General features: G+C 63.3%; 2 protein-coding genes across 3 annotated transcripts; both read right to left on the bottom strand.

Annotated features, from left to right (window-relative positions):
* Window positions 1-1029: 1029 nt before the first annotated feature.
* On the bottom strand, window positions 1030-19408 carry LOC112443178 (uncharacterized). Its single transcript, XM_059879235.1, has 7 exons — window positions 19238-19408; window positions 18634-18721; window positions 18241-18368; window positions 17817-18113; window positions 2883-16017; window positions 2309-2430; window positions 1030-1850 (listed from the first exon to the last, which is right to left on the bottom strand). The coding sequence occupies exons 1-5, from the start codon at window positions 19406-19408 to the stop codon at window positions 14677-14679; spliced, it is 2025 nt and encodes a 674-aa protein (XP_059735218.1). The 3' UTR covers window positions 1030-1850; window positions 2309-2430; window positions 2883-14676.
* Window positions 19408-25864, bottom strand: TRMT61A (tRNA methyltransferase 61A). Of its 2 annotated transcripts, none has more exons than XM_005222179.5 (4): window positions 25521-25864; window positions 24864-25224; window positions 22256-22522; window positions 19408-20513 (listed from the first exon to the last, which is right to left on the bottom strand). In XM_005222179.5, the coding sequence occupies exons 1-4, from the start codon at window positions 25623-25625 to the stop codon at window positions 20254-20256; spliced, it is 993 nt and encodes a 330-aa protein (XP_005222236.1). In that variant the 5' UTR covers window positions 25626-25864; the 3' UTR covers window positions 19408-20253.
* Window positions 25865-27044: the final 1180 nt, after the last annotated feature.

The raw sequence follows: 27044 nt of genomic DNA, 5'->3' as shown, positions 1-27044 counted from the left end.
TAAAACCCAGTGGTCCCACCCAATTTAATAGGGTGGGAGTTTTTTTTTCTAGATGGTTGGTTCTTTGATAAACATGCTTTTGTTTGAAATACAGTGTCTGTATGTTCCCCTGTACCCTGCCTTTGGGGGGGAGTCATATTTTTGTGAGCAATATAAGAAAATTATGAAAATTAGTAGCAAAAACACCTTTGAGACTGCAGCAAAGAAGGGATGAAGCACAAGCTGATACCTTCAAGTTGTTTTTGTTTATAAGCTCTAAACTTAAAATTTCCCTTAGAAATCAGTAAGGATAAGAACATTTAAATGAAGCTAATGAACTTTTTTTAAAAAAAAGATAAAACACCCACACCCATAGTAAGATAGTGAAAAATGGAAATCAGTTAGCAATTATCAGGTTATGCTAAAATAAGCAAAAAAGTCTGCATGTAGCATGATGGGCTTCCTCGAAACGGACCACCTTGCTCCACGTTCCTGATGCGTGTGAGAGCAGAGGCCGTCAGTAGCTGCTCGGGGCCAGGTCTCCCAGCCTGTTAAGCTCCTGGCCCCTGCTGTGCTCCTTAGCTCATGTTCCTGGCACATGGATGTTTCTCTAGTGCCTGAAAGGGCCAATAAGGTCTATCACTGTGTGAAATTTTTCTTCTTCCACTAAAGGGTATACATATTTCTGTATATTTTGAGGAACCAGTTTTACAGTTGCCTATTGATGTGAACAAAAGAATTTCCCAAAGTTCTGAAGTGCCTTGCTAACCTGCTGCCCCAGCATCATAACAACAAACTGCTCGTAGTCACCCTCACGAAACAGTCCTATCAGAGTACATCTTTTGAATTCTGAAGTAACTCATTGTTTTCTTTCAGATATTAATTTGTTTGTAAACAGCTAAAAAATAAGGTGCATAAAGGAATAGCCCTAAATACCTAAAAGATTAAATGTGTAGCCCTAAGGAATTTTCACTTTGCCTCAGTACTGCCCAATAATGAAAAGCCTTGACGTGTCCTTCCTGCTAGAAATATCCTAGATTCATAGGATAGTGGGGTCAAAGGGCGGTTGGAGGTCTTTGGGTGATGAACCTCCCGTCTGCACATCCAGTGGGCTCTCGGTGCCCCTTATTGGTAGCTCATTCCAACCAAATGAAATCTTGAAGAGTTGTTAAATTCAAGCACGGTTTGAGCTATATCAGTGGGTGATCAAGCAGTAACCTCACTTCAGACGTACCCACATCCTGCACCAGGCCTCCTGCCCACGTTAACTTCAGATTTGAAAGTTCACTGTCAGCACTTGCTTTGAGTGCCCACCATTATCTGGAAGTCCATCTTCCCCTCGCGTTCATCTCCAGCAGTTTCCCGTGGCTCGCAGAGACGGGTCGGATGGCTCAGCTCTGAGCGTCGGGGTGAGTACAGGATACTGAGCCGTCCAGTCATCTCGGATTTCTCACGTGGATTATTTTGGTCCCTGAGATAATCAGATCAGCCTTGAGTGACTGCTGAGGAGTGACGTTTCCTGACTTCAGTCTGCTCTAGCTCCTCGTACCTGATGGCCCTCTTCCCTCAATGAGCCCTCGCACCCCTGGGTTTAGCTTTCCTTGTCCCTTGTTGGGAGGTGTCGTGTGACCACGGGCTGCTGCATGTAATTTAAGTTGGGCTCACTGCATTGTATCTTATGATCTTACGTGAAGAGAATCTGTACTAGAAGTAAAACCTACTACCTGCCCCCTCAAAGTGTTTGGCCTTGGGTCTGCATTAAACTGTATCATACGTGTTCATGCAAAAAAAACGGCTGGCAATGTTTGCTTTCTTTACCTTCCCCTCAGCATGGCTTTCAGGTCATTCTTCCTCCAGGTGGACTGATCAGCCTGTGATGAAGTAGTCACGAGGATAAATGTAACCAATGTGTCTACTAAATACAATTTAGTGCTCTATTTTGCTGAATTGCCTTGGTATAATATATTGATATTTGACGTGATTTAGTATATTTGAAAGGTTTAACCAGTATTTTTGTCATTTATTTTACTTGGCCAGTTTTTAATGTTTTTTTGAGGCTCTTAAGTTTATCCTGTACATACAGGTTTTTCTAAACAAAGCTCTTTAGCTTTTAACTCATAGTATTTTTCTTGAGAATCATTGGAGAAATATTTGCCATTGAGGTCAATGTGTAATACAGGTGTCATTCCAGTGTGTGGTTCCCATCCCCCTCCATCAACCATGTGACCATTGTAATACCATGTCTGAAATAACTAAGTATTATTTTGAGATATACATACTAGTATACCCTTAATTATTGATGAAATAAACAAACAATCTCTTAGCTTACCTTTGCAGTGGAGAAAGGCTGAGTCTGAGGTGTGAGTTCTGTTCCCATGCTCTCACCTTCGGGTCCTGTCTGACTTGGGTGTGTCCTGGGCCGGGCAGGGGTCGGCGGCGCCTTCACTCGAGCTGGGGGCAGTGACACACGGAGGCAGCTGCCCTGAGCCCAGACCAGGGTTGAGGGGGTGGGTAAAGGGTAACCGTTCCCGTTCAAACAACCCAGGAGGTGTGAGGGCCAGAGAACCAGAGCAGCCGTGGCCTCAGCCCTGCTTTCCTGGGGAGGGTGCCGTCTGGCCGCTGCGCACGGCAGCTGCCCCAACATGTAAGAGGGAAAGCTCTGGGAGCATTCTGGAAAGAATGGCTCCCCGGAGAAAAGGTTTGAGTTAGTGTGCTGTGGAAACTCATTAATGGAGACCTACTTTTGACCATGTAAGTGTCTCCTGCTCCACCAGCCCAGCCAGCTGGGCAGCGGCACTTTTGACCAGGGAGTCCTTCCAGCGTTTCCAAAACGCTCAGGTGGTTGCCCCCTCGTCCACCTCCCAGCTTTGCCTCCCCGAGAACCTGTCGCCCTTGCTCATTACACGGGGGCAGCAGCTGGTTTGGCCTCTCCCTGCAAGCCCTCCTCTGTCTTCATGTTCCTTCCAGTGATTCAAGCGGAGAAGCCGTGCGTCCAGTCCTGCCCCACGGACGTGTGACCTGTGCAAGGCCAGGGCCGGGACAAACGAGTCATAGAGGTTCAGAAGAGACACTTGGGGGAGATTTGACATCTTCAGTCCCCTGCCACCCACCAAGCTGTGCTCTTCCCATCAGGCATGGGTTACCAACATGTGAGAAACATGCACTCGGCCCTGTGGGCTTCCTGTTGGCTCAGCGGGTAAAGACTCCGCCTGCAGTGCCAGAGACATGGGAGATGGGTTCAATCCCTGGGTCAGGAAGATCCCCTGAAGGAGGAAATGGCAACCCACTCCACTATGCCTTTCTGAAAAATCCTGTGGACAGAGGAGCCTCTGGGCTACAGTCCATGGGGTGGCAAAGGGCAAAGGGCCAGACACAAGAGAGCGACTGAGCACGCTGTCTCAACCAGATGCGGAGGTGGTGGGGAACTCGGTGACAGCCGTCCCGCCTCTGTCTCAGGCAGAAACACCTGGATGTCGGAACTGGGCAGGTGCATTGAGAGAGAACGTGGGCGCCAGAGGCCAGGGAGGCTGAGGTTCAGGGTTCAGGGACCCCCGAGGCTGGTCAGGAGCGAGACAGCGGAGACCCCAGAGCAGGCTGGGCGGCGGTGTTGCACAGGGGCCGAGGGACTCAGCACAGCCGAGCCGGGCTCTGGCTTCTGGGTGCAGAAGCACCAGCTGTGGGCCCGTGGGGAGCAGGTGCAGGTGTGGGGGGAGACCCGGCTGTCAGTGTGTCTGCCGGGGCCTCTGCTATCATTGCATCCTTCAAGCCATCACTGAATGAACCTTTCCATCTGCCGGGCCCTGTGAGAAAGAGCTGACATGCGTGTTAAACTCTGGGAACCCTTGAGGCGAGTTTTGGTACTAAATGTATTTCACTTGCCCAAGGCCTCACGGTGAACCGGGAGGGCAGCCCGCAGCCCATGCAAGCACAGGGCCCAGCCGGAGGGGCGCACCCCAGGCTCTGATGTCATCCACAAGGGCCAGCTGGACAGCAAGGGGCCGGGGGCACTGAGGGTCAGGACCCAGCAACTTGTGCACATCCCCCCGGGGAGTCACAGACCTTCTGAGACCTCGGGTCCCACGACTCCCTGTTTGAGAAACAACGCCACACCCTGTCTTCACTCCTGGGTCACAGCAGAAGGCTGCTTCTGTATAATAATCCTTCAAACTCCTGTGCCTTTTCCCCGTAGCCTCCAGCTTACTGGTCCTCACGCCCATGTGAGCGTGCCACCTCGTCCTCCAGGGGACTCAGGACACGGAGGGAAGGGTGCCAGGGCGGGCCATCTGTGGGTTCTGCGGCCTCCTGCCCATCCAGTGGGCATGGCCAGGTACCTGCCCCCCACCAGGGCCCACTGCCAGTCAGTCCCCGGCCAGGCGGCGCCCTCCCCAGCAGAGCCGTCTCTCCGTCCTTCTTGCTGCCTCGGGCCCTGGCAGGGGGAGGCGCTCCGGTCTCCTTTGGATGCACTCCTCTTTAGAAAGTGTCCTTGGCTCCTGGCACATATACACGTCCCCCAAAACACTTGCTGATAAAGAAAATGGAAAGTCTCAGATCTTTACATTGCTTCATGAACTGTTTAAAATCGGGAATTCCCTGGCGGTCCAGTCGTTAGGATCTGGCACTTTCACTATCAAGGGCCCGGTTCAACCCCTGGTCAGGGAACTAAGATCCTGCAAGCTGCATGGTGTGGCCACAAACCAAATCAAATCAACGACCCTTTTTTGCTCATCAGGATTCCAAAACCCTTGGTCTCCTGCGCCTGCAGCTGAAACCCTGGTATCACTGGCAGGAAATTGCCTCATGCCCACCTTGCCACCAACGCTGGCATGGCAGGAAGGCCGGCCAGGTTGGCATGTAACAGTCTTGCCTCTGAGCACCCGCCCAGCTGGGTGAGACGCCAAAGGCACACGGCAGCCCCCATGTGAGGGGCCCCGGTAGGGAGGGTGTGCTTATGCCCTGGGCCCCTGCGCTGGGGGTCCACCCTTCACACTGAGACTCCCAGAGTGGGGGACCTCGAGGCAGCATCGGTGCAGGGGCCCCGAGTCTGGAGCCGGGCATAACGGGAGGCCTGGGAAAACCTCAGCTGGGAGCAGGGGGCTGGGCGGGGGTGGGGCTGGTGAGCCACGGGAGGATTCGAGTCTCTGAAGACTAGGAGCTTTGTTGAATGCTCGCCCCAGTGGCAAAGAAGGGGTGAACTGGGAGCAGTGAGCCAGGGCAGGGGCCCGCAGGAAGGGGCAGCTAGAGAAGCAGGCAGAGTGAGGGAGCCGGGGGAGGATACTGGGAGCAGTGAGCCAGGGCAGGGGCCGCAGGAAGGGGCAGCTAGAGAAGCAGGCAGAGTGAGGGAGCCAGGGGAGGGTTCACAGGGGTGGTGAAGGTGGCGCCAGGGGCTGGGGCTCCCAGGGTCCTGGCCTAACAGCAGGAGGGTCTCCTCAAGGGGACAGCATCACATAAGCAGTGCAGGGACCCCTGGGTCAAGCTGAGTAACCAAGTGGGCTGGTATTAAAGGTGCAAAGAGGGAATTGCCTGGTGGTCCTGTGGTTCGAACTCCGTGCAGTCAGGGCTGAGAGCCTGCACTGGGTCCCTCGTCCGGGAACTAAGATCCCCCAAGGTGCACAGTGTGGCCAAAAAAAAAAAGAATCTAACAGGCCCAGAAGCCAGCCCTGTCCTAGGGTAGCGAAAACCCGGTTTCTGGCTCCTGGGCCTGAGGTCTTGTCGGCGCTGTCTGCAGCCTCCTCATGCGCAGGCCGTGCTCAGGGGCCTTGTCTTCTCTGCGAGGCCCAGGTTACATCTTTCCAGAAAAAGGCATCTAGCCCTCACCCCCGACCTCAGGTGTGCTAGGGGTGGTCCTGGAAGCGGGCCAGCGCGGTGGGTCTGGGGAAGAGGCTGCCGGCCAACCGACAGCTAGTGCCCGGGCCCAGAGGCGCAGCGGGGGAGGCCACAGACTGGACCCTCGGGGCCTCGCTGGCTTAGGGAGCTAAGGGCACCTGGAGGGGCCCAACTCCATCCTAGACCAGAGTTCCCCCCCCACCCCACAACAGAGAGCCACCTTCAGGCGCCACTGGGACCCGGTGCCTCTGGAGTGGGAGACCCGCCAGGCCCAGCCCGCAGCCCGGGGACTTTTGCCCTGGACGGCTGTTTAGGGGCCAGAGTGTGCTTGGGCCAGTGTGGGCCAGCTGTCTGCCCCTGGGTGTTGGGGCTGTGGGTCCCCCCAGATGAACCCCTGGACGCCTGTGTGAGCCCCACTGCGGGGCGCCTTCCGGGGCAGGTGGAAAGGGATGACCTAGAACGACCCGCCCCACGGCCGGGGTCCCCACAGAGCCGGGCCCGCACCTCGGGGCACCTGCTGCCGCGCGGCCGGCCCTTGGAGCGCGGCCTCCCGAGCCTGGCGCGCCCCAGCTCCGCGCCGCGTCCGCTTGTTGTTCTCTGTGCGGCCGCCACGCGGCGCCCGCGGCCCGGGATCGCGAAGCCCTGGACCCGCTCGGGCTGGGTCGGGGGAGTAGCCGGCCGCGCAGCTATCGGGCCAGGGCCCCGCCGGGCCCACCTGCCCTCGGGATGCTGGACAGATGGCCGCGGCGCCGCGTGGCTGCGGCTTCTGCCCGCAAGCTGGCCGTGCTGCTCCTGCGGGTTCCATGACCTGTCTCACTGCGACCTTGCGCTCTGCCGAATCCTTGCGGAGGCCGGGGCCTCTCGCACGTTCCTCTGACCTGCCCCTCAGAGCTGAGTACTCAGCGGGACCATCCCCAGCCGGGGTCAGTCCCCCGACCCACGGCTCACGTGGCACCATGCCGTCAGGTGGAGCCGGGAGGCCTGGCAGGCAGGGCAGCCTCGCCCTCTGCCTGCATCTATCTCCATGCAAGCTGGTCCTCCCTCCTGGGCAGTTGAGGACAACCTTCAAGCCCAAGCCAAACGCCACTTCCGGCAAGTACCACCCCTGCCTGGTGTGCTGGCCCTCAGGGCTCCCAGATGCTCTGGCCACGGACAGACAGCCACCCCCACCCCAAGCCGGGTGATCCCCGTCTGTTCTCTGGTCCCCGCTGGGGCTCTTGTATTTTGAGGTCTAGGGCAGGAGGGCCCAGGAGCTGGAAGACCAGCAGCAGGTGGGCGAGCGCAGGCTGGGGGCCTGGGCCCTTGGGGTCTGGAGAGGCTGCTCTGGGCACTGGGGAGGGGAGGCTGGTCCTCACCATGCCCGGGTGTCCCCCCGTGTTCCTGGCGCCCAAGGAGGCCTGTTCTGCTATGGGCCCCACTCCCGGCTGCAGGCCTCCCCGGGCTGTGTCCACAGCAACCATAGCAGCTCGGGCGACAGTGCGCCAGGCCAAGGTCCTGCACCCTGGGAGGCAGGCCTCTCGCCCCGTGCTGCCTGCGGGTGTGGGAGCAGAGGCACCTGCTCCAGCTGCCTCACCCACCCTGCCCCGGGCTCTGGTGGTGGCCCAGGGCACAGGGGTTCCTTAACTCCTGGCCCCCAGCCTGGCCTCAGGGTGGCACTGACCTGTGCCCAGGGCAGGTCTTGGTGACATTGCCACCTCAGCACCAGGAGCAAAGCCCTCTCCACTGCCCCTGTGCTGACGGGCAGCTCCCGCCTTGCCCTTCCCCCTGAGGACCTGGGACGCTCGATCCCACCTCGAGCTCACCACCCGCCCCTCCATGAAACCCCCTCCCTCTGCCACCGCTCCAGCAGGCTCCTGCCCAAGGAAGCATGGGGTGGGGGCCCTAAGACCCGCTCAGCCTGCCCCAGGCCCACCTGCCCTTCCAGCGCCCCGTCCCGGGCCCCTCTTGCCGCCCCTCCACAGAAGCCGCACTGCTGGAGCCCCGTGGGGCCCAGGGTGGCCCCAAGTGAACCGTGCGGGGAGAGGGGGTCTTGAGTGACCCAAAGAGGCTTCGTGGACTGGGGAGGCCACGAGGGCTCAGAGGTAAGACCCCCACGAACAAGCCTCAGCCTCCTGGGCCCTCAGGCCTTTACACGGAAGCCTGCCACTGCCAAGAGCTCAGGCCTTTCCCTGGCCCTCGGGATTCTAACGGGCGCAGAGCTCACCCCCAGGATGGAGGTGCTCCAGGGGGAGGGGAGCACCGCAGGAGGTACCTCGGAAGGATGCAGCCCCCCATGGGGGAGGAGCCAGCACACCCACAGACGGGGGAAGTGGGGACCCCGGGCCAGGCCTGCCGTCGGACATGGGCGGGGGCTCTGTGAGCCCGGCTGTGACCCTGAAAGGGGGCCTGGGAGTCTGGCAGCCCCTCCTGCCCGGCACTGCCCCAGGGGACCCGCCCTCCCGCCTCCCCTTGCCGGGGTCCTGGCCGGCAGGCCTTAGGGGCCCCGGGGTCAGCTCCCTCACTGAGGCTTTGACGTCAGCTGATGTCAGGCTGGGCCGCCCAGGGATGCAGGGCCTCTGTGAGCTCCCTGAGGCCCCGGACACCGCCAGAGGCCCCGCCGAGGCAGCTGCCCACAGGCCTCCACGGGCCACTGTCTGTGAAGCGGGTAGTGAGTGCCACTTCACCTTGGGGTTGAGGCCAGGGCGGGCGTGGCAGAAGCCCACGGTGTTGGAGCCCCCAGGGACCCGGGGCAGCCCCAAGTGAACCGCTGTGGTCCCGCTCAGTCTGCCCTTCAGGCCCGAAGAACTCCTCCCCTCCCGCCTTCAGCAGGGCCTCCGGCCTTGAGGCTGTGAGGCAGCCCCTTGCCAAGGCCCCTGGGGTCCAGCCCTGGGCATTGGAGCCCCTCAGGATCCAGGGGCATCTTGGAGCCGAAGCTCTGCACTGCAGCCTGCCTCCCTCACTCCTGCTGGGGTCAGGCAGAGCGCCTCGTGTGCCCGCATGTGTGTGCTGTGAGCCTATGAACAGGTGTGTGGTGCTGTGTGTTCATGCGTGTGTGCTGTATGTGTGCTGTGTGTGCATGTGTGTGCTCTGTGCTTGTGTGGTGTGCGCGCATGTGTGCTGCGTGTGCATGTGTGTACATGTGTGTACCGTGTGTGCACTGTGTGCATTCACGTGAGTGCTGTGTGCACATGCATGTGTGTGCTCTGCGTGTGCATGTGAGTGCTATGTGCGTGCATACATGTGACTTGCGTATTCGTGTGTGCTGTGCGTGCATGTGTGTGTGTGAACATGAGTGCTGTGTGTGAAACAGTCCACCACAGAACCCCCAGAAGCCTGCGAGTGTTCGAGGGGCCTGGGGTAGAGGAGGGCTCCGAGACTGGGAACCGCCCCTGAGTGGGGCCGGGCCGGGCTGGGGAGAGACGCCTGGCAGCCAGCTCGAGGTGTCCTGGGAACAGGGCCTGGGAGGAAGCCTGCACAGCAGCAATGGCGGCGCCATAGCAACACGGCAGGGAGCGCTGGCCTACTTACACCCCGCCCCCGCCCGCTAGCGCCCGCCCCAGGGAGGGGTGCACGGCTCCCAGGATGCGCCCCGGCCTTTGGGGGCTCAGTGCCCTGGAAGTCCCATGCCTGCTCATCCACAGGCAGGGTGATAGGACAGAACTGTCCTGCACCCGATGGTGCTCAGCCCCCTAAGGCTCCTCCCATCTCCTGGGGCTGGGCCCCAGTGGTTGCAAAAGGGCTTTGGAAGTTTCCAGCCCAGAAATTTCTGAGCTCTCTGTGCTGCTGGAGTGACCGCAAGCCCTGAAGTTCTCTGACCCCAACCAAACAACTGGGGCCAAGGCCCCCAAGTCAGGACAGGGTCTGGATGGGAGGGGCAGCCAGGAGCCCTGGGGATGGAGTCCTGAGCTTGTGCCTCTGCCTGCTCAGACCCCCTTGTGGCCTCTGGCCTCGGTGCGGACAGGACGCAGGGGCCAGATTCTGCGCACAGCAGGTGTGATGTGTGAAGGGCTGTCACTCTTTGAAGGAGAGCCCTAGGGCTGGACATCAGCCCTGCTGACAGTACCAGGCCTCCTGGGCCTGCCTCCTGGACCAGCCAGACATTCAGGGCCATCCCCCTGGTTGCCTCCGCCTGGTGCACTCAGAGCCTCGGGGCTGCAGACAAGTGTCTCCAGTGCTCAGGGAGACTCAGCAAGCCGCAGAGGAGATCTGGGGCATCCATGGGGCATGCCTGTGACGTCTGTGTGGCCCACACCACTGGCCTTCTCGGGCTAACCCACCCAGCAGGGCCTCATGTAGGCATCATCTCTGGGGCACAGGAGGTGCCCTGAAGAGGGAGGGGGTTCTGGAGTGGGGGGCCCTGGGGACAGGAAGCCCTTGGCCCCACAGAAGGTGGCTGTCACCTGACACCCACCAGGTGTGTCTTCGCATTGAAAACCAGGTGCTCTCCGGCCCTCCCCTGCGTGCGGAGCCTGCGGGCGCCTGCTCCGTGGCCTCAGGCCTGGGCCCTCTCCGGGCGGGCCTCAGCTTCCCCACAGGCACAGGCGCCCACTTCAGGGCGGCAGATCCCTGCCCAGCTCCAGAGCCCAGGGGCACTGTGACCCGCTGTCCCAATTCCCCCTGCAGACTGGGAGCCCCACCCCACCTGTCCACTCACTCCTTCATCCACCAGATGCCCTCCTGCGTCCCAGGGCCAGTGCCCAGCTGGGAATGAATGAAGGTGCAGAGGGGAATGAATGAGTGAGGCCCTGAAGGGGCAGGTCGCCCTCCCGTGTGTGTGTGGGGGGGTTTGTCTGCACACGAGGGCGTGCGTGTCCTAGTCCAGGCGCCAGCTACAGCTGCCCTCCCCTCCCCACCCTTGCCCCCCCTAATTTATTCCACGAGGCCCCCGTGCTCCCCTACTCGCTGGCCCCCCGCAGGGCGGCAGCTTTGTCCCCAGGCAGATTCCCAACGGCCGGCTGCCTTTGGGAAGAAAGGGCCCTTCTCTGGCCGGCGGTGAGGTCACCAGGAGGGGCTGTGCTCACAAAGGCCACTGCCCCCCAACCCGCCCCTCTGGCAGCTGCCTCTTTGTGTTCAACTCTCAGCCGAGAAGAGACCCCGAGGGGCCCCTGCTCGGCCTTGGAGGCCCCAGGCTGGTCTCTGGGAAGTGTGGGGTGGGGTGGGCGGGGAGGGGACAGGAGCAGCCTCTCCCTCCCCCCGCGCCCCCACCGCCTTGCTCCTGATCAGGGACAGCACCTGCTGAGGTGCAGACACATGCGGATACTTTGCTGGGCAGCAGCCGGCAGGGGGGGTCTCGGCCCGGTGGGGTGGGGGTCCAGCTGTCTGTCTGGGTCCCCAGGACTGGCAGGCGTCGGCGGGGGGGGGCTCTGAATCCGTTACCTCCCCGGATCCCATGACTCCTGGCATGTGCACCTGTGCACTCATCTCTGCGTGTGTGTGCGTGTGTGCATGTGTGTGTACATATGTGAGCTGGGGTGAGGGGCTTGCAGGCCTTTGTCCAAAACTGCCCAGCCGCCAGGGGCGGTGGGACTAGAGAAACCCCCACGCTCCTGCCAACCGTCCACAGTGAGGGCCCCCCTCCAGACAGCACTGGGCACCTCCTCGGGCAGAGACCTGGCGGGGGGGCTGGGGGGCTCAGCAGAGAAGAGGGACAAAAGCTGAGAAAGGGCAGGGCCAGCGCCGGTCCTGTGGACTTGGAGCTGCTGCCTCCGGGCCCACGAGGACCGCCCAGTTCAAGCAGAGCCCGGGCACCACCGAGAGGGAGAAGGCAGGCTAGGCGGGGTCCTGGACACCCATCTCTGGGGGCCGCGGGGGGACACGGGGGTCTCGGCTGCCCAGGTGGAGGCAGAGCTGTGAGGGTGAGGGCTGGGCTGGACCAGGAGCTCAGGGACTGTTGGCGGGGCGGGGGCTGCCAGCCCCTGCCCCAGGCGCCAGCTGGTGGCGGCCGGCCCAGAGCTCCTTAGCAGTCTCTCCACGGAGGGAGGAAGCAGAGCCGGAAGGGAGCCAACATGGCCCCTTGTCTTGTCCCAGACAAAAGCTGCGCGCTGGATGCCGGGGCCAGCCACTGGGGGTCTGGGGCCCTGCCAGGCGTGGCCGTTGGCAGAGCCGGCCGTGGCCAGGTGGGGTGCCAAGCCTCCAGGCTGGGGACGGGTTGGGGCAGAGGATAGGGTCCTACTGAGGCCTCTAAGCCCTGCTTGTAACCCGGTGAGAGCCCTGTGCTTGGACCTGGAAGGACCATCAAGGAAGCCTGGTCTGCGAGGCCGAGGCCCAGCGGGGGCGGCCGGCCAGGAGGCTGGGGCAGCTTGAGCCGCGGGAGCCCGGGCCCACCAGCCTCCCACTGGGTGCCCAGCTCAGCCCTGGCTGTCTCAGGTGTCCTGGGGGCCAGGGGAGCGGGGGTGGGACAGCCTGGGTCCCCTCTCCTCTCACCCAGGAAGGTCTCCGGCCCGTCCGTCACCCTGGGCCCGGAATGTTCATTGTGCCTGTAGCTTAGCAACAGGCCTCGGAGGGCCCTGCGCCTCCACCCCAGGGCCAGCCACCCGCATTCCTCAGCCAGGCACTCGCCCCCGCGGGCCCAGGCCGTGCTCACCAAGCGTGTCCAGTGGCCCTGAGCCTTCCCATCGGCGTATCCTGGGTCCTGGGCAGCCATTGGCCCGCTGCTGGCCCTGTGGGTGCCCGTGATGCCTCATCCCCTGGTTCATGCCCTCCCCCCGCCCCCCTCACCCCCCAGATTCACCTTCTCAGCAAATGCAGTGACAGGAACAGGACAGACAAGTGGCATCGGGGGCAGGCGTGGAGGAGACAGACCAGGGAGGGGCGGGGGCCCGGGGGTGCGTGTGTGGGCCCAGGACTCCCCCAGCTGGGCTGTCCTTGCATGCAGATCTCACTGCAAGAGGGTGCAGGCCTCAGCTACTTTCTGGGGGCCAGGGATGAGGTCAGGCCTTGGTGGCAGCAGGGGACCAGGGGGCCAGGGCGGCGGGAAGGTCTGGCAGGAGGAACAGGGCGGGTGTCTGGAGTCAGACGGGCCAGGACAGGGGCCGCCTCGGAGCTCGGAGGGGGCAGTGAGGGGTCCCTGCAGCCCTGCCCGTCCTGCCCTCCGAGGCAGGGGGCTGGCTCCTGAGGTCCACCCTCCCCATCTGCAAGTGGGCTCCCGGGTCAGCGGCCACTGGACCCGCGCTGGGAGGAGCAGAGTGCGTGGCTCACTGTGTGCCCGGCCGGCACCAGCCCGTGTGTCTCTCGTGGCAAACAGCGCGTGACCCATGGCTCCCTGCCCCAGCGCTGGCGACGCCCGGGACATGCCACTACCTTTGACTTAGGAGGAGTCTGGTGACCCTGGGCATTGACCTTGCTGGCCTCTTAATGGTTGCCTGGAGCACTGCTTCTTAAAAAAAAAAAAAGCCAAAAACAAACGTTTTACTATGGAAAATATAAAAGAAATGCAGAAGCAGAGAGAATCCCAGAGGCTGCCAGGTCTCGGGGGACCTGGATTTCAGCTCCCCCCTCCCCCACCTAGGTTATTTTGAGGCAGATTGCAGCCACCCTGTCATTTCACAGTATCAGTAGCACGCCTAAAAGTCGTTCCCAAACCCTCGAGACATCCACTCGGGTTTCCAATGTTCCAGCTGTCTTATTTTGTAAAATAAAACATTTGGTTTGTTCAAATCAGAACCAAAAGAGGTCCCTGCTGCTCTCACTCCGGGATCTCAGGGGCCTAGTGTGATGAAGCCGCTGGGAGACACGATGATCCCAGAGGGGCCTGGGGCCTGTGTACAAACATTCCAACCAAAGGAGACAAAATTAACCTCTCGCTGACAACAGCACGGCCTTGGAAAGAGCCAGGTGGATGGCCCTGGAAGCTCCCCGAGTTGTGACCACGTCAAAGTTTGATGAATGTCAAGGTTTTGTTTAAGAAAGAAAAGAGCAGTGTGAGAGGTCCCAGTTCCTCTGCTGGGGGTCACTGGGCCCTCCGCCCCACCCGCCCCCAGCTCCAGGTGCAGGTGGTCAGGTGTGGGCCTGGGAATCTGCACTTCCCCGAGTTCCCAGGTGACGCAGAGGCAGCTGATCCAGGCCCCACCCCGCTCCGTAGCAGCTCCAACATTTCCTGAACACACCCGCAGCCAACATTCAGGATCTGTCACCTGAAACGTGATGACTGCCTGGTGCCTTTGTAACGATTAAAGAACCAAGAACAGTGGCGAAAACGTCCACAGCAGAAAGATACGATACATGTATAGTTGGAGTGTTAGCCGCCCAGTCACGTCTCTCTGTGACCCGATGGACGGCCAGGCTCCTCCGTCCCTGGGATTTGCTAGGCAAGAATACTGGAGTGGGTTGCCGTGTCCTCCTCCAGGGGATCATATCTATATCTATCTCGGTCAGGGGTACCTGGGGCTTCCCCAATGGCTCAGTGGTAAAAGAATCTGCCTGCAATGCAGGAGATGCAGGAGACACAGGCTTGATCCCTGGGTTGGGAAGATCGCCTGGAGGAGGAAATGGCAACCCACTCCAGGATTCTGGCCTGGGAAATCCCACAGATAGAAGAGCCTGTGGCTACAGTCCATGGGGTCACAAAGAGTCAGACACGACTGAAGTAACTGCGTGCGGGCCAGAGGGACTTACCGAATGGCTACAAGGAGGGGTTTGGCATTTTAATGTGCCACTTGGTGGCAGGGCACCCAGGAGCCAAAGGGAACATGGGCTCGGAGAACCTGCGTCATCATCCTCCTCAGTCCTGTCAAGGCTACTGTGGGAGGAAGAGAGGGGGACATCAGGAAAAGCTGGGTGGGAAATAAGATGAAAGAGGTGAAGTTCTCTCCACATCTGCCAGATGGACCGCAGACTCGGCCCTGAGCTTCCTAGTGGCTGAAGCAGAGGGAACAAGATTTGCTAGACTAGTGTTTCTCAAGGAACCACCTGGGGCATCTGTTCAGAACACACCTTGAGATTCTTATCAAGGCTTGGGATTGAGGCCAAGCTTGAGATTCTTATCGAGTCCTGTGCCCACCCCACTAGACACGCAGGGGCAGCTGCCCACAGACTGCATCCCGGGGACAACTCAGTGTCCCTGGGGGGAAGAGTGTGGGGGGAGCAGGACTCAGCCCTGTGCAGGGCAGCAGGCGAGGGCGGTCTGAGGCTGCCCCCCACCCAGCAGCAGCCCCACAACCTCCGCCTCTCCAGCAGGGTCACGTCTGGACGCTTCAGCAGTCGGCAGGGCTGGTGGCCAGCAGAGATAGAACCAAAGGCCAGGCGATGGGAGGACACTTCTGCCTCCCAGGGGTAGGGAGGGCAGTGGGGCAGGATTCGTCCTGGGGAGGACCGACCAAGACAGGACGTGGAGGGCGGGCGGAGCTTTGGATCCGGCCAAAGGCGAGGCCACGCGAGCCTGTCGCCTCCCCCGAGAGGCACGCTGTGTGCAGACACAGAGAGACGCGCCCACACCTGGCTGTGCGGGAGGGAGGGGCTCCGCCCAGGGAGGGAGCGGAGGGCGGGGCCTGAGGCCTGCCGGTGCCAGGTGAGGGGTGGGCACACGCGGCTTGGTGGGACTGTGGGTGCCCCGGGGCCACGTCCAGGCCTCAGGGCCTGGAGAGACCTGAGCCTCCTGCGTTCTCGGAGGGGTGGGGCCTCCCGCTGCCCACCGACACCTTCATCCTGCAAGGAGTCCGGGCGGGAGGCTGTGGGGGGCACCCTCTGGGGCGTGGCATGCCCCTGGAGTGCCCGAGCCCTGAGGAGTCGGGGAGCAGCGGGGCGAGCAGGAAGGAGGGAGGCGGCCAGCCAGGCGGGACGGCAAAGGAAGCGGGGGCAGGTCAGCGGACGCTCCCCACTCCGTCTGTCTCGACCCCCTCGGCTTCTAAACACATGCCAGCAGCCGGCCTGCCCTGCTCTTTGAAGGGACAGCTGTCGGGTAGAAAGCTGATTATCGTCCGGGGCTGGAGGCTGTGCCGAGCTCCCGGGAGCGTGACCCAATTCCGCGCTATTCTCAGCCTGGTGGGAGCGACTGCTTCCCTCCCACCGGCGCTGCCGCTTCCCAGGCAGCCTGACTTTGAAATGCCCTCGTCCCGAGGCCGGCCGGAGGCACACACACGCACACGTGCGCACACACGGGGGGAGGGCGAGGCCCCGCGTGCCCCCCGGCCCCGGCCCTGCAGCTCCTCCCCTAAAATCACAGGGTCTCCTTCCACTGGGACCCGAGGTTAGACCATGTGACCAAAGGCTTGAAAAGCGCCTGCATGACCGGGCTCGCCCCTACCGCGCCTGGGCCGCTGGCCGCGAGGAGCCGGCCCCAGGAGGAAGGGGAGGGGCAGTTTACATAAGCTCGGGCCCCACACGGGGAAGAGCCGGGTCTGGTCGGCCGAGTGCCGCCAAGCCACAGGCCCAGAGCAGCTGGCTGCGGCTTTAAGCCCGAATGCTTTTTTGGGAGCGGGGGTGGGGTGGGGGGCGGTGATTATTTGTTATGCAGCATGTTTGTCGGGACAGCTAACTAATACACCTACTTCTGAACCTGGGGGGGCGCGGGTCAGCTGTGCTGCCTGCCCGTGCGTGGTCCAACAGCCTGTTTCTGGTTTAGTTACACGACTAGCTATAGGCACAGGGACTGGATGACCCGGATTTTCCAGAGGAGTCTCAGTGTCAAGTCTTCTGATAAACATGCAAGTGTCCCTGAAGGTGCAAAAAGCTATTCGATGCTACGAAGTGCGGAGGCCACGTCCCAGACGGATTCAGAAGCCGTCCTCAGATTCTGGCCTTGGCAAAAGCAAGATCACAGGTCTTCCTGGAGGCAGTGGTGGCTCCCACGGGTGCTGACCATCAGCGAGACACTGGACACAGACTGTCCACACATCCATGTGATGCTTCATCTCCTGGCAGCCATCCCTCCCCTGCACCCCCTAGGCAGGCAGGAGGGAGGGGGGATGTGATTCTGGAAGCCTGAGCCCTTAAGCGCATCCTCGGGAGGGCAGCGTGGGGTCTGGCCATCCCTGCTGGGGACAGGAGGCCTGCAGGGCCCCATCCAAAGTCCTTGTTCCCCTGTGACTGCGGAGGCCACATCCTGGCAAGGCCTTCTTGTTCCTCCCTGCCCCCATTGCTTGCTTTGCTGAGAGCAGGCACTTCTCGCCTGCACTGTCTGTGCCTGGTTCCCCTGAGCCCTTGAGGACAGGACAGGCTGCCCTGGAGGCCCGGGTGCTCAGCGCCCCAGGGTGCTCAGCCTGTTTGCTGGGTGAGGGCGTCCGAGGCTGATGAAAGTTGCCGTGAGGACTGGTCTTGCTTGCTCCCTCTTGGGGGCACTGGGAGCCAAGACCTCTGGCAGGGCCAACCCCCCGACCCGAGACCCTCTCACCTGAGGCACCACTGGAAGGAAGGGGCACCCCCACCACCACCACCCTGGCTGGCACGGGAGCCCGGCAGCCCTTGGGCAGAGCAGAGCACTGGTCCTGCAATCTGCGTGGGCTCAGAAGCCTTGCAAACGTGGCTGGCAGTTTGCAGCCAGAGGCTGCCTTCTGATCCAACTTTGCTCCAAAGCAGCTGTTCCTGGCGCTTTCCACTCACTCTCCCGGGTCATGGGAAGATGTCCTGCCTGGGGAGGCCACCTGTTCACCTGCCTCTAAGTCCCGTCTGCTCTTCCACATGCAGGACTGTCACCTCTTCCAAGGAGCCTTCTAGGATTACAACAGCCATCTCTCTTCTTTGGCTTCTGTGGTCACACCCAACAACCACATAGGGGGGCAGTGCGTCAGATGTGGGAGGTCCCGGGTGGACGGGATGGGCCGGATCTCAGTCTCACCTCTGCAACACAGGCCTGTTTCTCCCCCCACGCATTGGGCTGGGATGGGGTAGGAGCCGCACCATCCCCAGCTCCAATCCCGGGCCAGGATCCCAAACAGCCCACCTGTCTCCCACACAGGCTAGACGCCCGAAAGCCATACATTCCTGGGAGAACAGAGGCCACGGAGGCAGAGAGAAGGGGATGGGGAGCGGGGCAGGGATGGGAAGCCCACCCCCACCCTGACCACACCCTACGAGGCCAGTACTGCCTCCAGGGTCCCTACCCGCACCGCCCCAGGTTGGGCATAGAGCATGAGCCCCTCTGATAGGTGATGGAGTGAGGGGGGCTCGGGGGACCGGGGCAGCTCACCCTGGGGCTGAGGGGCAGGGCCTGGGGTCTTCCAGGGGAGCTGGCTGGAGGCAGCCCCCACAGAAGTGGGCTCTGATCCCAACCTGGGGCCCTCGGGCAGGTGAGTCTCACAGCCAGGCCAGCTGTCTCGGGGGCTTGGGCCCAGGAGCGGGGGGATGCGTCTCACCCTTCGGGCCGGGGCCACGTGGGTGCAGGACTTCCCGAGGAAAAACTGAAGGCCAGGGGTGCGTGTCTGGGGCTGGACGGGACTTTCCCGGTGAATCCTTGTCCTGTGACCAGCCCCAGGCTGCTGCCTCGAGGGGGTGACCAAGTGACCTGCTCATCGGTCACTCGCTCACCAGGGGCCCTGGGTGGCACACTCCCCATTTGAAGGATTTAAGGGAACCGCCTGGCTTCTGGCCATCTGTCTGCAGGGGATCGCTAGCTGGGGTGCTGGGGCGCAGCGAAGCGTTGAGTGGGAGACTACCTGGGGGCAGGGGTGAGAGGCACCAGGACGCTTGAGGGGCTTTGAAGGGTGCGCGGGAGCTCACTGCTGGCTCAGGGCCAGGTGGGGCTCCAGGCTAAAGCCCCTGGGATGGGATCGAGGTCTGGTGGAGCTCTGGGGGCTCGTGTGTGGGCCCAGTCGAGGGGCTGGAGGACCATCCATCCGTAAAAGAGCAGCTCTGTGCCAAGTATAACCACATACGCGGACAGGAGGCCAGGAATCCTGACCCCGAACCTGGTGGCCCTACGCCCGTCATCCGTCCTGGGCTGGCCTCCCTTCCGGCTCATGGGGACCCTGGCGCAGGCCCCAGAACCTCCCCCGAGGCAGCACAGGGCCTGCCCCCGACACATACACCACATGGGCCTTTCCCAAAGGCCAAGGAGAGCCCAGGCCCTTCCTGTCCCCACATTAGACTTGTCGTCAGAGGTCAGCACAGGTCCTTGAAGGCAGACATGACCCCTGGAGCAGAGCAAGGCGTTCAGGGGACCCTAGGGTCTCACAGGGGACACAGGTCTTCCTAGGAGACAGGGTGTCCACCCCCCGCCACCCTGCCCTGTGATGAAACAGGAGACTGGTCCTCTTGGAGGTTCACCTCATTTGGCACAACCCCAAGGACCCCCAAAACCTGGGAGGTGGGCTGGGGCCAGAACAGCAGGCCTGGAAGGTCGGGCCCAGCCGGACATGCATGGACGGATGCACACACCCCCGCAAGCCAGACATGGACGGAAATACACACATACACACACACACACACACACACACACACACACACAGCTGGAGCTCTCTCCCCTCTCCCACCCCCACTCCAGGAACAAGCAGCCCTCTCTGCAGCCGGGTGGGGGTGGCTTCACACTGGCCCCTTTGTCCACCATGTCCCAGGCCATTGTCCTGGAGTCCACAGCCCCGTGGCAGTGGCCCTGGGAGAGGAAGAAGCAGGGGCCGGGTGGCCATGTGGTGAGGTCCAGCTGGGTGGTGCTGCAGGGAGCGGAGGACCAGGCTCGAGGCACCAGGGGACCAGTCATTGCGTGGGGGCAACAGCGTTTATTTCTCCGCCGGGGGTGGTTGGGCAGCAGCCCCAGACCAGCTGCTCTCGTGCCAACAAGGGGTCACTGAGGCTCCTGCGGGCGGGCTGAGACCAGAGCAGGCACCCCAGCCCTTTGTGAAACAGGGTGCTGGGGGAGGCCACACGGAACCGGAGGCCGGGCGAGGCGGTGCGGCGCGGCGCGGAGCTCAGTCCAGGACCCCGGGTCCCCTCCGGGCAGGCACACAGACCAGCTCTAGCGCCGCCAGCCGCCAGGAGGCAGGCCCACGCCCGGCTCTGCTCTCCGCCACGTGATCCGCACCTGAGGCTTTGGCAGGGCCGGGGCCTCGGAGGAGGCGCTTCCTGGGTGGAGAAGCCAGGTGGCGGATGGGGCCTGCCAGGAGGGAACCTGGGCACACGGCCGGTGCAGCGCCCAGTGGGGGTGTCGGGCCTGAAGCCACCTCTCTGCTGGCAGCTGGGCGGTGGGGGTCCTGGGCCCAAGGCCACCGTCCCGGGCCTCCTCCTCCACCCTCCCTGTTTGGGGCCATGTGCCCACCCGGAGGAGCCCGTGGAAGTGAAGACTGCGAGGCCACGAGCCGGCAGGGCGGGCACACTGACCCCGGGGGGCCGCAGGCAGGAGCGCTCCCTGCCAGGGCCATGACGCTGCACACGGCGGCAGCCCCCCACCCATCACCCCGCCAGCCGTCCGGGGAGGCACCCTCGCCCCAGCCTCCCCGCTGCAGGTCCATTTCTAAACACCAGCCCTGGCAGGCGGCCGCTGACCATACAAGGCAGTCTCAGGCCGAGGCTCGCCTCCCAGCCCCTGGGGCTCCCGGGCGCGGCTCCCTAGCCCGGAGTCTTGGTGGCGAAGGTCAGGTAGCCGGTGTGACCCACGGTCTCCTTCATGGGCGTGCCGCTGCGGAAGGGGGCGGCGTCGGGGCCGGGGCGGGCCCCCAGGTCGGGCACGGGCAGGCTGACGGTGCGCACATTGTAGACCTGCGGCAGCACCTCCAGGGTGCTCAGCTCCGAGAAGCCGCAGGCTGCCAGCGCCTGGCATGTGCGCTGCACCTGCTCAATGCAGGGTGAGAAGGAGCAGAAGCGCCCACCTGCGTGGGGGTGGGGGTGGGAAGCAAGAGGCCGGGTCAGAGGGCGGGCGCCAAGCCCCGCCCCCGGCCACCCCAGAGCCCAGCCCCCCGCCGCCGGCGTCCCTCTGCCCAGGGCTCTGTGGCCGGGACCACAGCGCAGAGGCAATGCAGCCTGGCCCCTTCAGGAGTGGGTGCTGGGAGACACCCCGGTGTGCGAGGCGTGGACGCCCAGACCCCGGCTCTGGGCTCCGAGGACGGCCAAGCCCTCCGGCCACGAGGAGCTGAGGCCTCAGAGCGGAGGAGCTGGCAGGGCCCACGAGGAAGGGGCCGCCTGCACCAAGTCCACCACCTCACCCCCTGGGCCGCCAGCGGGCACAGCCACCCCGACCCCCACTGGCGGCCGAGGGCTGGGGCCAGGGTGGAGTCTCCGCACGGCAGCTGCTGGAGCGCTGAGCCCAGAACAGCTCCAGCCACAAGGAGCGGCCTGGGGCGGGGGCTGCTGTCAAAGAAAATTAGAGGCTTCTGCAACTGGAGGCGCCTCCGGAGCCAGCCCTAGGCTCAGGGATGACGGGCGGGGGCGGGAGCCCCTTCCTGCCTGCCACCGCCCCCAGACGGGCACGGGCCCAGGCCCCTCCCAGATCCCCCCTGCAGGGCAGGGGCGGGGAAGCCAGGCTGGGGGAGGGGAGAGGTTGGGGAGGGGAGGTGCCCGGGGACAGCCCTCAAAGGTCCCCGAGGCCTGGTCATCTCAGCCCCGCCAGGGAGGCCTGGGCTCGGAGCCAGAGTTGAGGTCAAGCTGGAGGGCACAGGGTCACCTCGGGGAGCCCAGCCCCTGTGTGCACAGTCGAAGCGGCCCCACCGGACAGGGCCGATCCCCGGGGGCTGAACTGAGCCGGCGCCGGGCTCACGCAGGCAGGAGAGCCCTGGAGAACCGCCAGACCACGAGGGAGTCTGGAGCCTCTGGGCCAGAACAAGCAGATGCAGAGAGCGGGGCTCAGTGGGGCGGAGGGGACAGGACAAAACACACAGGGCTCCCGGGCCAGGGACCGCCTGCTCTCAGCCCAGGCCGTGCACCCAGCTCTGGCCTTACGGGACCAGGGCCTGGGCCCGCTGGGGTCCCCGGGGCAGGAGGGATCTGCGGGCGTCGGGGGCCAAGCCGAAGGGGCGGGGGCAAGGGAGCTGGTGCTCCCTGGCCACCCTGGCACAGACCGGGGACACGGGAGTCCAAGGCCAGCGGGCAGGGGACCCACTGGGACCCACTGGCCAAGCATCGGCGTTCAGAGGGGCGGGCCATCCCCGTGGGTTCCAGGCTTCCCCCTCCCGCTGCTCTGCTCAGCAGGGAGGAGGCAGGGGGGCCTGGCTGCCAGAGCCAGCAACTTCTCCAGAAAAGGGAAAAACCCAAGGCCTCGCCAGCGCCTCCTGGCTCAGAGCCGACCTCCCCGCCTCTGCACCCAACATCTTCCCTAAAAGGGGTGCATTCGCCCGGCTTGCGGCTGGTGGGGAGGGGAGACTCTGCAGGGACTGGCTGGGGTCAGGGGCTGACCTCTGACTTCTGGCATGCCCTGCCTCTCACTCAGGCAGGGCTGCGAGGACATTCCCCAGAGACCTCAGATATCACCCACCTTGGGGTGGAAGTGGGCCAAGCCAAGGGGCAGGGGCCCAGCTGAGCCCCACATTCCCCAGTCCTGACTTCTCCAACCACCCTCCAACCTCTCTGGGCCACTCTGACCCACCCTGACCCTTTCGTTCCCAGAAGCCCGGCTCACCTTCGACCTTGAGGGCATCCCAGGCATGCCCCACAGCCTCCCAAGGCGAGGGGATGTCCAGGAAGACGGCGTCCGCCACGTGGCTCACGCCAAAGCCGCTGCGGCACACGTCCTGGTTCAGCACGGTCACCCAGCGGCCCACACGGTGCTCCTGGAACTCCTCCCGCGCCCTCTCCGCCCGCTGCTGGTGGAACTCCACCGTGTGCAGGTGGCCCGTGGGCGCGATGGTGCGGATGATGGCATGGGACACGGAGCCGCTGCCAGTGCCTGGCCGGGTGGGGCAGGAGTCAGGTGGGAAACGAGCGCACCCTCACCCTGGGGAGACCCACCAGGGCCCACGAGGTCAGCCCAGCCCGGGTTATCAGCAGGCACCAGTCTGGAGCTCCCTGTGGGGTCCTGGGACACAGGGACTGTCCCAGGTGGGGGTGGGGGAGCTGCCTATTGATCTGGTGCAGGTCCTGCTGGGGGAGGGGGCAGCCCTGCCCACCCCAGCTCTGGAGCAAACCCTGCTGCCCCGACCGGGGGCTCCAACAGGGGTCCTGAGAGGGGCCAGACTGCCCCAGGGCCCTGCAGGGTCTGTGCAGAGCGGAGGCTGGCCTCGCCCCATGTGGCCGGGCCCAAGGGATGCAGGTCCGTCCACCTTCCTGCCCCCAGTCTGCTGCCGCCACACGGTGCAGCTCTGCCCTCACCTTGCGTGAGCGCATGGCACCGTGACACAGTGACCAACGTGCACCCATGTCATCATCCCTGTTTTCCTCCAGCCTCAGGCTACCCCTCTGCTTGCTATCTTGTCCTGCAGTGCCGGGGGGGGGGCCCCCTAGTCCCTGGTCACCCCCACGACCTCCCCAGCCCTCATGGCTCCAGGTGCCAAGCTTGATGGAGATACTCTGTGTCCACTACACACTGACCACCTCCCCTGTGACTGCAAACAGAGCCCGGCATTTACGAGTGCAGAGCTGGAGTGATCCAGGCCCAGGCAACTCCCTGCCAAGCCTCTGTAGCCAGTGACCAGGGCGGTGACTGCCCAGCCAGACGCCATGGAGCCGCCCCCGCCCCCACTGGTACCTCCTCCCCCATCTCTCTAGGAGGTGCTTCTCCCCAGCTGCCCGCAGCGCCCACCTGGGCCACCCCCCCCCGCCGCCTCCGTTACAGCCCCCGAGCCCTGCCCTCAGGCCTGCCTCCACAGCCGCCGGTGGTTCTCTGCAGCCTCCGTCAGACCAGGCCTCTGCTCCATGGCCAAGTCGGACTCATTGTGACCCCCGGAGGCATGCACTTCCTCCCTGACCTCATTCCTGCTCCTGCCATCCTGGCCTCCTCGACAGTCCCCCATGCAGGGTCTCTGCGAGGCTCTCCCTCAGGGTGACCCTCCCCTGTGGCTATTCACGGCTCCCCATCAGGTCCTCCATGACCACCCAGCCGGAGGGACTCCTCTCAGTCACCCTCAAATGTGCAGTCCACAGTAATACTGAGACAGTCATGCTGAGCCCACTGTCTGTCCCCTTCGAGAAGCAGAAACCCAGCCTGACTTGTCGCAGCTCTACCACGGTTCCCAGAAGGGGAGCTGGCACCTCAGAGGAGCCCAGAAGCCCGCTCACTGACCGCGCTTTTCAGCTGAGTGGAGCCAGGTCCTGGCCGTGGATGCCTTGTGGCCAGGGGTGGGTGTGGGAGGCACCAGGGGATGAACTGGCCCTGAATCCTGTCCACCCCCAGCTCCCCTGGTGCTGAGCAGCCAGCCCCTGCCCAGCCCCTAACCCACTCTCTGAACCTACTCACTGTTCAGATTCTGCATCTGACTCTCTCCATTTCAAAGTGATCAGCTAGGCAAAAGCAACCATCCCATTGTCCGCATGGAGAAACCGAGGCCCAAAGATGGAGGAGACGGCCTGAAGCCTCCAAAAGCTGGCAGCAGTGCTGCTAGGAACTCTTCATGAGCCTGGAGCACAGGGGCCCGGGGTGTGCAGAACATTCTGGAAATCCAGGCACACCTTCTCTTGGCCAGGCTGCAAGCTTCGGTCCCCAGTACGTGTGTGTGTGCACGCACGCATGTGTGCATGCACACATGCAGAGTCTGGGAATATCTGGCTTTCGGGTACTTTCATCTGCGCCCCAGGCCTGGCCTCAGTGATGAAGGCGATGGCCTGGGAGGAGCACAGGGCAGGCTCTTCCCCCACAGTGAGCACCCTGGAGCAGCCCTGGCCTCCCTCCAGAAAGAGGCGATTCTCAGCCCTGGGCCTCAGCTCCCATTCGCGGCAGTGAGGGACTCCTAGGCCAGGCACCCCTGCCCTTCTGTCAGCACCTTGGTCAGCGCCAGGCAGCGCTCACCACCCCCTCCCCACCTCAGACAGGCAGGCTTCCCCCTGGGCGCCTGTTCCTCCTGCAGGCTGTCCTCGGTCAGATCCCATCAAGTCTCACCAGAGGACAGCACCAGTCTCCTAACCAGCTTCCCTGTGTTTGTCCCCCCACCTCGCTGCAGTGAGCCCCCCCAGAAAGACCCTGTAGAGACAGATGGTGAGTAACTGTGCCTCTGCCTGGGAAGGGCAGGCTGAGGCTGCCTGGACACTGGGTCTAACCTCCGCCTTCATCAACAGAGACAGCCTGCGGAACTCACCGGATTCACAGACCACGGAGCCAGGCCGAAGCTCCAGCATCATGGTGAGCAGGGCGATGTCGGTGGAGTAGAGGATCTGGGTGCGGTGCGGCAGGTTCAGTGTCCAGAGCTCCGGCGTGGGGTGCAGCACATACACCCAGCCGCCTCGTCCGCAGGTCACCTTGGAGCCGAAGGGGCGGCCGATGAGGTCTACTGAGTGCCGCAGCACGCCGTGCCGGGTTTGGGTCTGGGCCCCCGGCTGCACGCGCACGGCCACCATCGCGCCATGGCCCAGGGACAGGATGGCTGTGTCACCCTCTTTGATCAGCTCCTCGTAGGCCACGAAGCTCATGGTGCTGCTGGTCCCACAGGTGCCGGGGACCTGGGAGGTGTGTGGGCATGAACGTGTAAGGGGCCAGGAGGTGGGACTGTGCGCCTGGCATCCAGGGAGAAAGCCCTTCCTGGTCTGGTCCTAAGAGGAGAGCCATCAGCCCAAACCTCAGACGGAGAGACTGAGGCCGGGTCCCAGGATTCCCACAAAGTAAGGGCCTGACCCTCTCCCTCGGCATCCTTCTCTGGGAGCTTGGCTCCCGTTCTCTAGCTGTGAGACAAGAGAGGAACCACGCAGGGGGGGCCCGCGAGGTCACCTCCAGGCCAGGCAGAAAACCCCCTCTTCACCTTCCCCCGTGGCGGGCTCCTGGGCAGACGGGTGACGGGGCGATGCAAATGCACGGGTCCCCAAGCGGAGGCTGGGGCCGTGCAGCAGGCAATAAACAGCAACATCGGCCTGGCCTGCGTAGAGGCCGGGGACGGCGGCTCAGGCCAGGCCGGCAACAAGGCTGGGCGCGGCCATGGGGGGGGTGCCGGGACGTGCAGGGCCTGCCGGGGAGACGCCCCCCACACTACCCGCGCTCTGCCACTGTAGCCCCGCCGAGCCTCACCGGCGACGCTCGTCGGCCTCCGACTCCTGGAGGCGCCGCACGTGGCTTCGCGTCGCCGCGGCAGCACTTCCGCCTCCGGCTAGGGTGCGGCGCCCGCTGATGACGTCACAGAGCCCCGCCCCCAGCGCGCGCGGGGCTTCCCGGGAGAGGGGGCGGGGTCTCGGGAGCGCGCGACGCCCGTCCCCGCGTCCGGGGCGCGCTCTCGATCGGCTTGTCCGGGTGCCGTCTGCTCGCGCCCAAGACCACCGAGAGTCCGGGTAGCCCGCCCCCAAGCTACCGCGGTCTCCTCTGTGGGCGCGGGCGTGACTGGTGAAACTCCAGAAAATTGAGCTGCAGAGGAACGGGTGGTCCCACAAAGCTTTGGCGGAAGGCAGCCTGAGCAGCAGGGGACGGTGGCCAGGAGCGGCCTTAGACCCAGGCCTGGGCGCTCCTGAAACGGGCACGTTCTCCGGAGTGCGGAAGCCGCTTCCAGGACGGAGGGAGCCCTGCGTCCCCTCCTGGAACCCAGGGTGCGCTGAGCACTGGGGCTCCTCTTGGGGCCGGGTCAGTGAGGACAGGAAGAGCGGCCTGAGCGGGGGAGGGCCAGATGGAGGGCCCGGCAGAAACAGGGAAGCTGCAGCCCTGTTGTGTCTCAGCGGGGCTGAATCAGAGCCAGGCTCTGGGCGGAGTGTGTGCGGGGGAGGGGCACGGGGGCAGGGACCGTCTTCCTCCAGTGTGCATGTCCCCGTGGGCCAGGCCTTATTTGATGGAGACCCCAGTCCACCCAGCCAGGCTGGGGCCTGAGCCCCAACTCAGAGCCAGCTAGCATGACCCTTGGCCACGCTTCCCAGGCCCAGGCTGCTCCATCCTGGACATCTGGGAGTGGCCAGGCCCTGCGGAACCAGTCCCTTCCCAGAGCCCTGCCAACTTGTGGGGCGCTGAACTCTTCCCTCCTCTGGGGCCGGGGCTAGTGAGGGTGTCTGCGGACCGCAGAATCCATGATGGAGACCCAGGTGCCTAGCCTTAGCCCTTCCATGACCCTTCCCTGAGTGGGCCTGGGTCTTGGAACCCCAGGAGAGAAAGGTGAGGGCCTTTAGTGACCTCCCATTCTCTGTGGGGCCAGTGCTCTGGCCACCAGCTGCCCGTGTGGCTACATCACAGCCTTGCCTCCTCCTCTCGGACAACCCAACTCCCATCTACAGCTCGCCAGCCTTTGTTGCAGATGACTTTGCACCCGCCTGAATCATCCCTTAATTGCTCTCCTGGTAGACAGCAACTTTCC

This window comes from Bos taurus, chromosome 21 (genome assembly GCF_002263795.3).
Source record: "Bos taurus isolate L1 Dominette 01449 registration number 42190680 breed Hereford chromosome 21, ARS-UCD2.0, whole genome shotgun sequence".
Classification (NCBI taxonomy): Eukaryota; Metazoa; Chordata; class Mammalia; order Artiodactyla; family Bovidae; genus Bos; species Bos taurus.
This window is presented reverse-complemented; position numbering and strand designations above follow the sequence as displayed.

What these genes read in the sequence shown, in the direction of transcription:
- TRMT61A (XM_005222179.5), bottom strand. Translation starts at nt 25,625, where the DNA reads ATGTTGCTGTTTATTGCCTGCTGCACGGCCCCAGCCTCCGCTTGGGGA. An exon ending in GGAGCCCGCCACGGGGGAAG is followed by an intron (nt 25,225 to 25,520) that starts GTGAAGAGGGGG and finishes CACACCTCCCAG; the next exon opens with GTCCCCGGCACCTGTGGGAC. An exon ending in GGATGCCCTCAAGGTCGAAG is followed by an intron (nt 20,514 to 22,255) that starts GTGAGCCGGGCT and finishes ACCCCCACGCAG; the next exon opens with GTGGGCGCTTCTGCTCCTTC.
- LOC112443178 (XM_059879235.1), bottom strand. Translation starts at nt 19,408, where the DNA reads ATGACTGGTCCCCTGGTGCCTCGAGCCTGGTCCTCCGCTCCCTGCAGC. An exon ending in GCCCAGGACGGATGACGGGC is followed by an intron (nt 18,369 to 18,633) that starts GTAGGGCCACCA and finishes CCCTGCCCCCAG; the next exon opens with GTAGTCTCCCACTCAACGCT. An exon ending in CCCAACCTGGGGCGGTGCGG is followed by an intron (nt 16,018 to 17,816) that starts GTAGGGACCCTG and finishes CAGGCGCGGTAG; the next exon opens with GGGCGAGCCCGGTCATGCAG.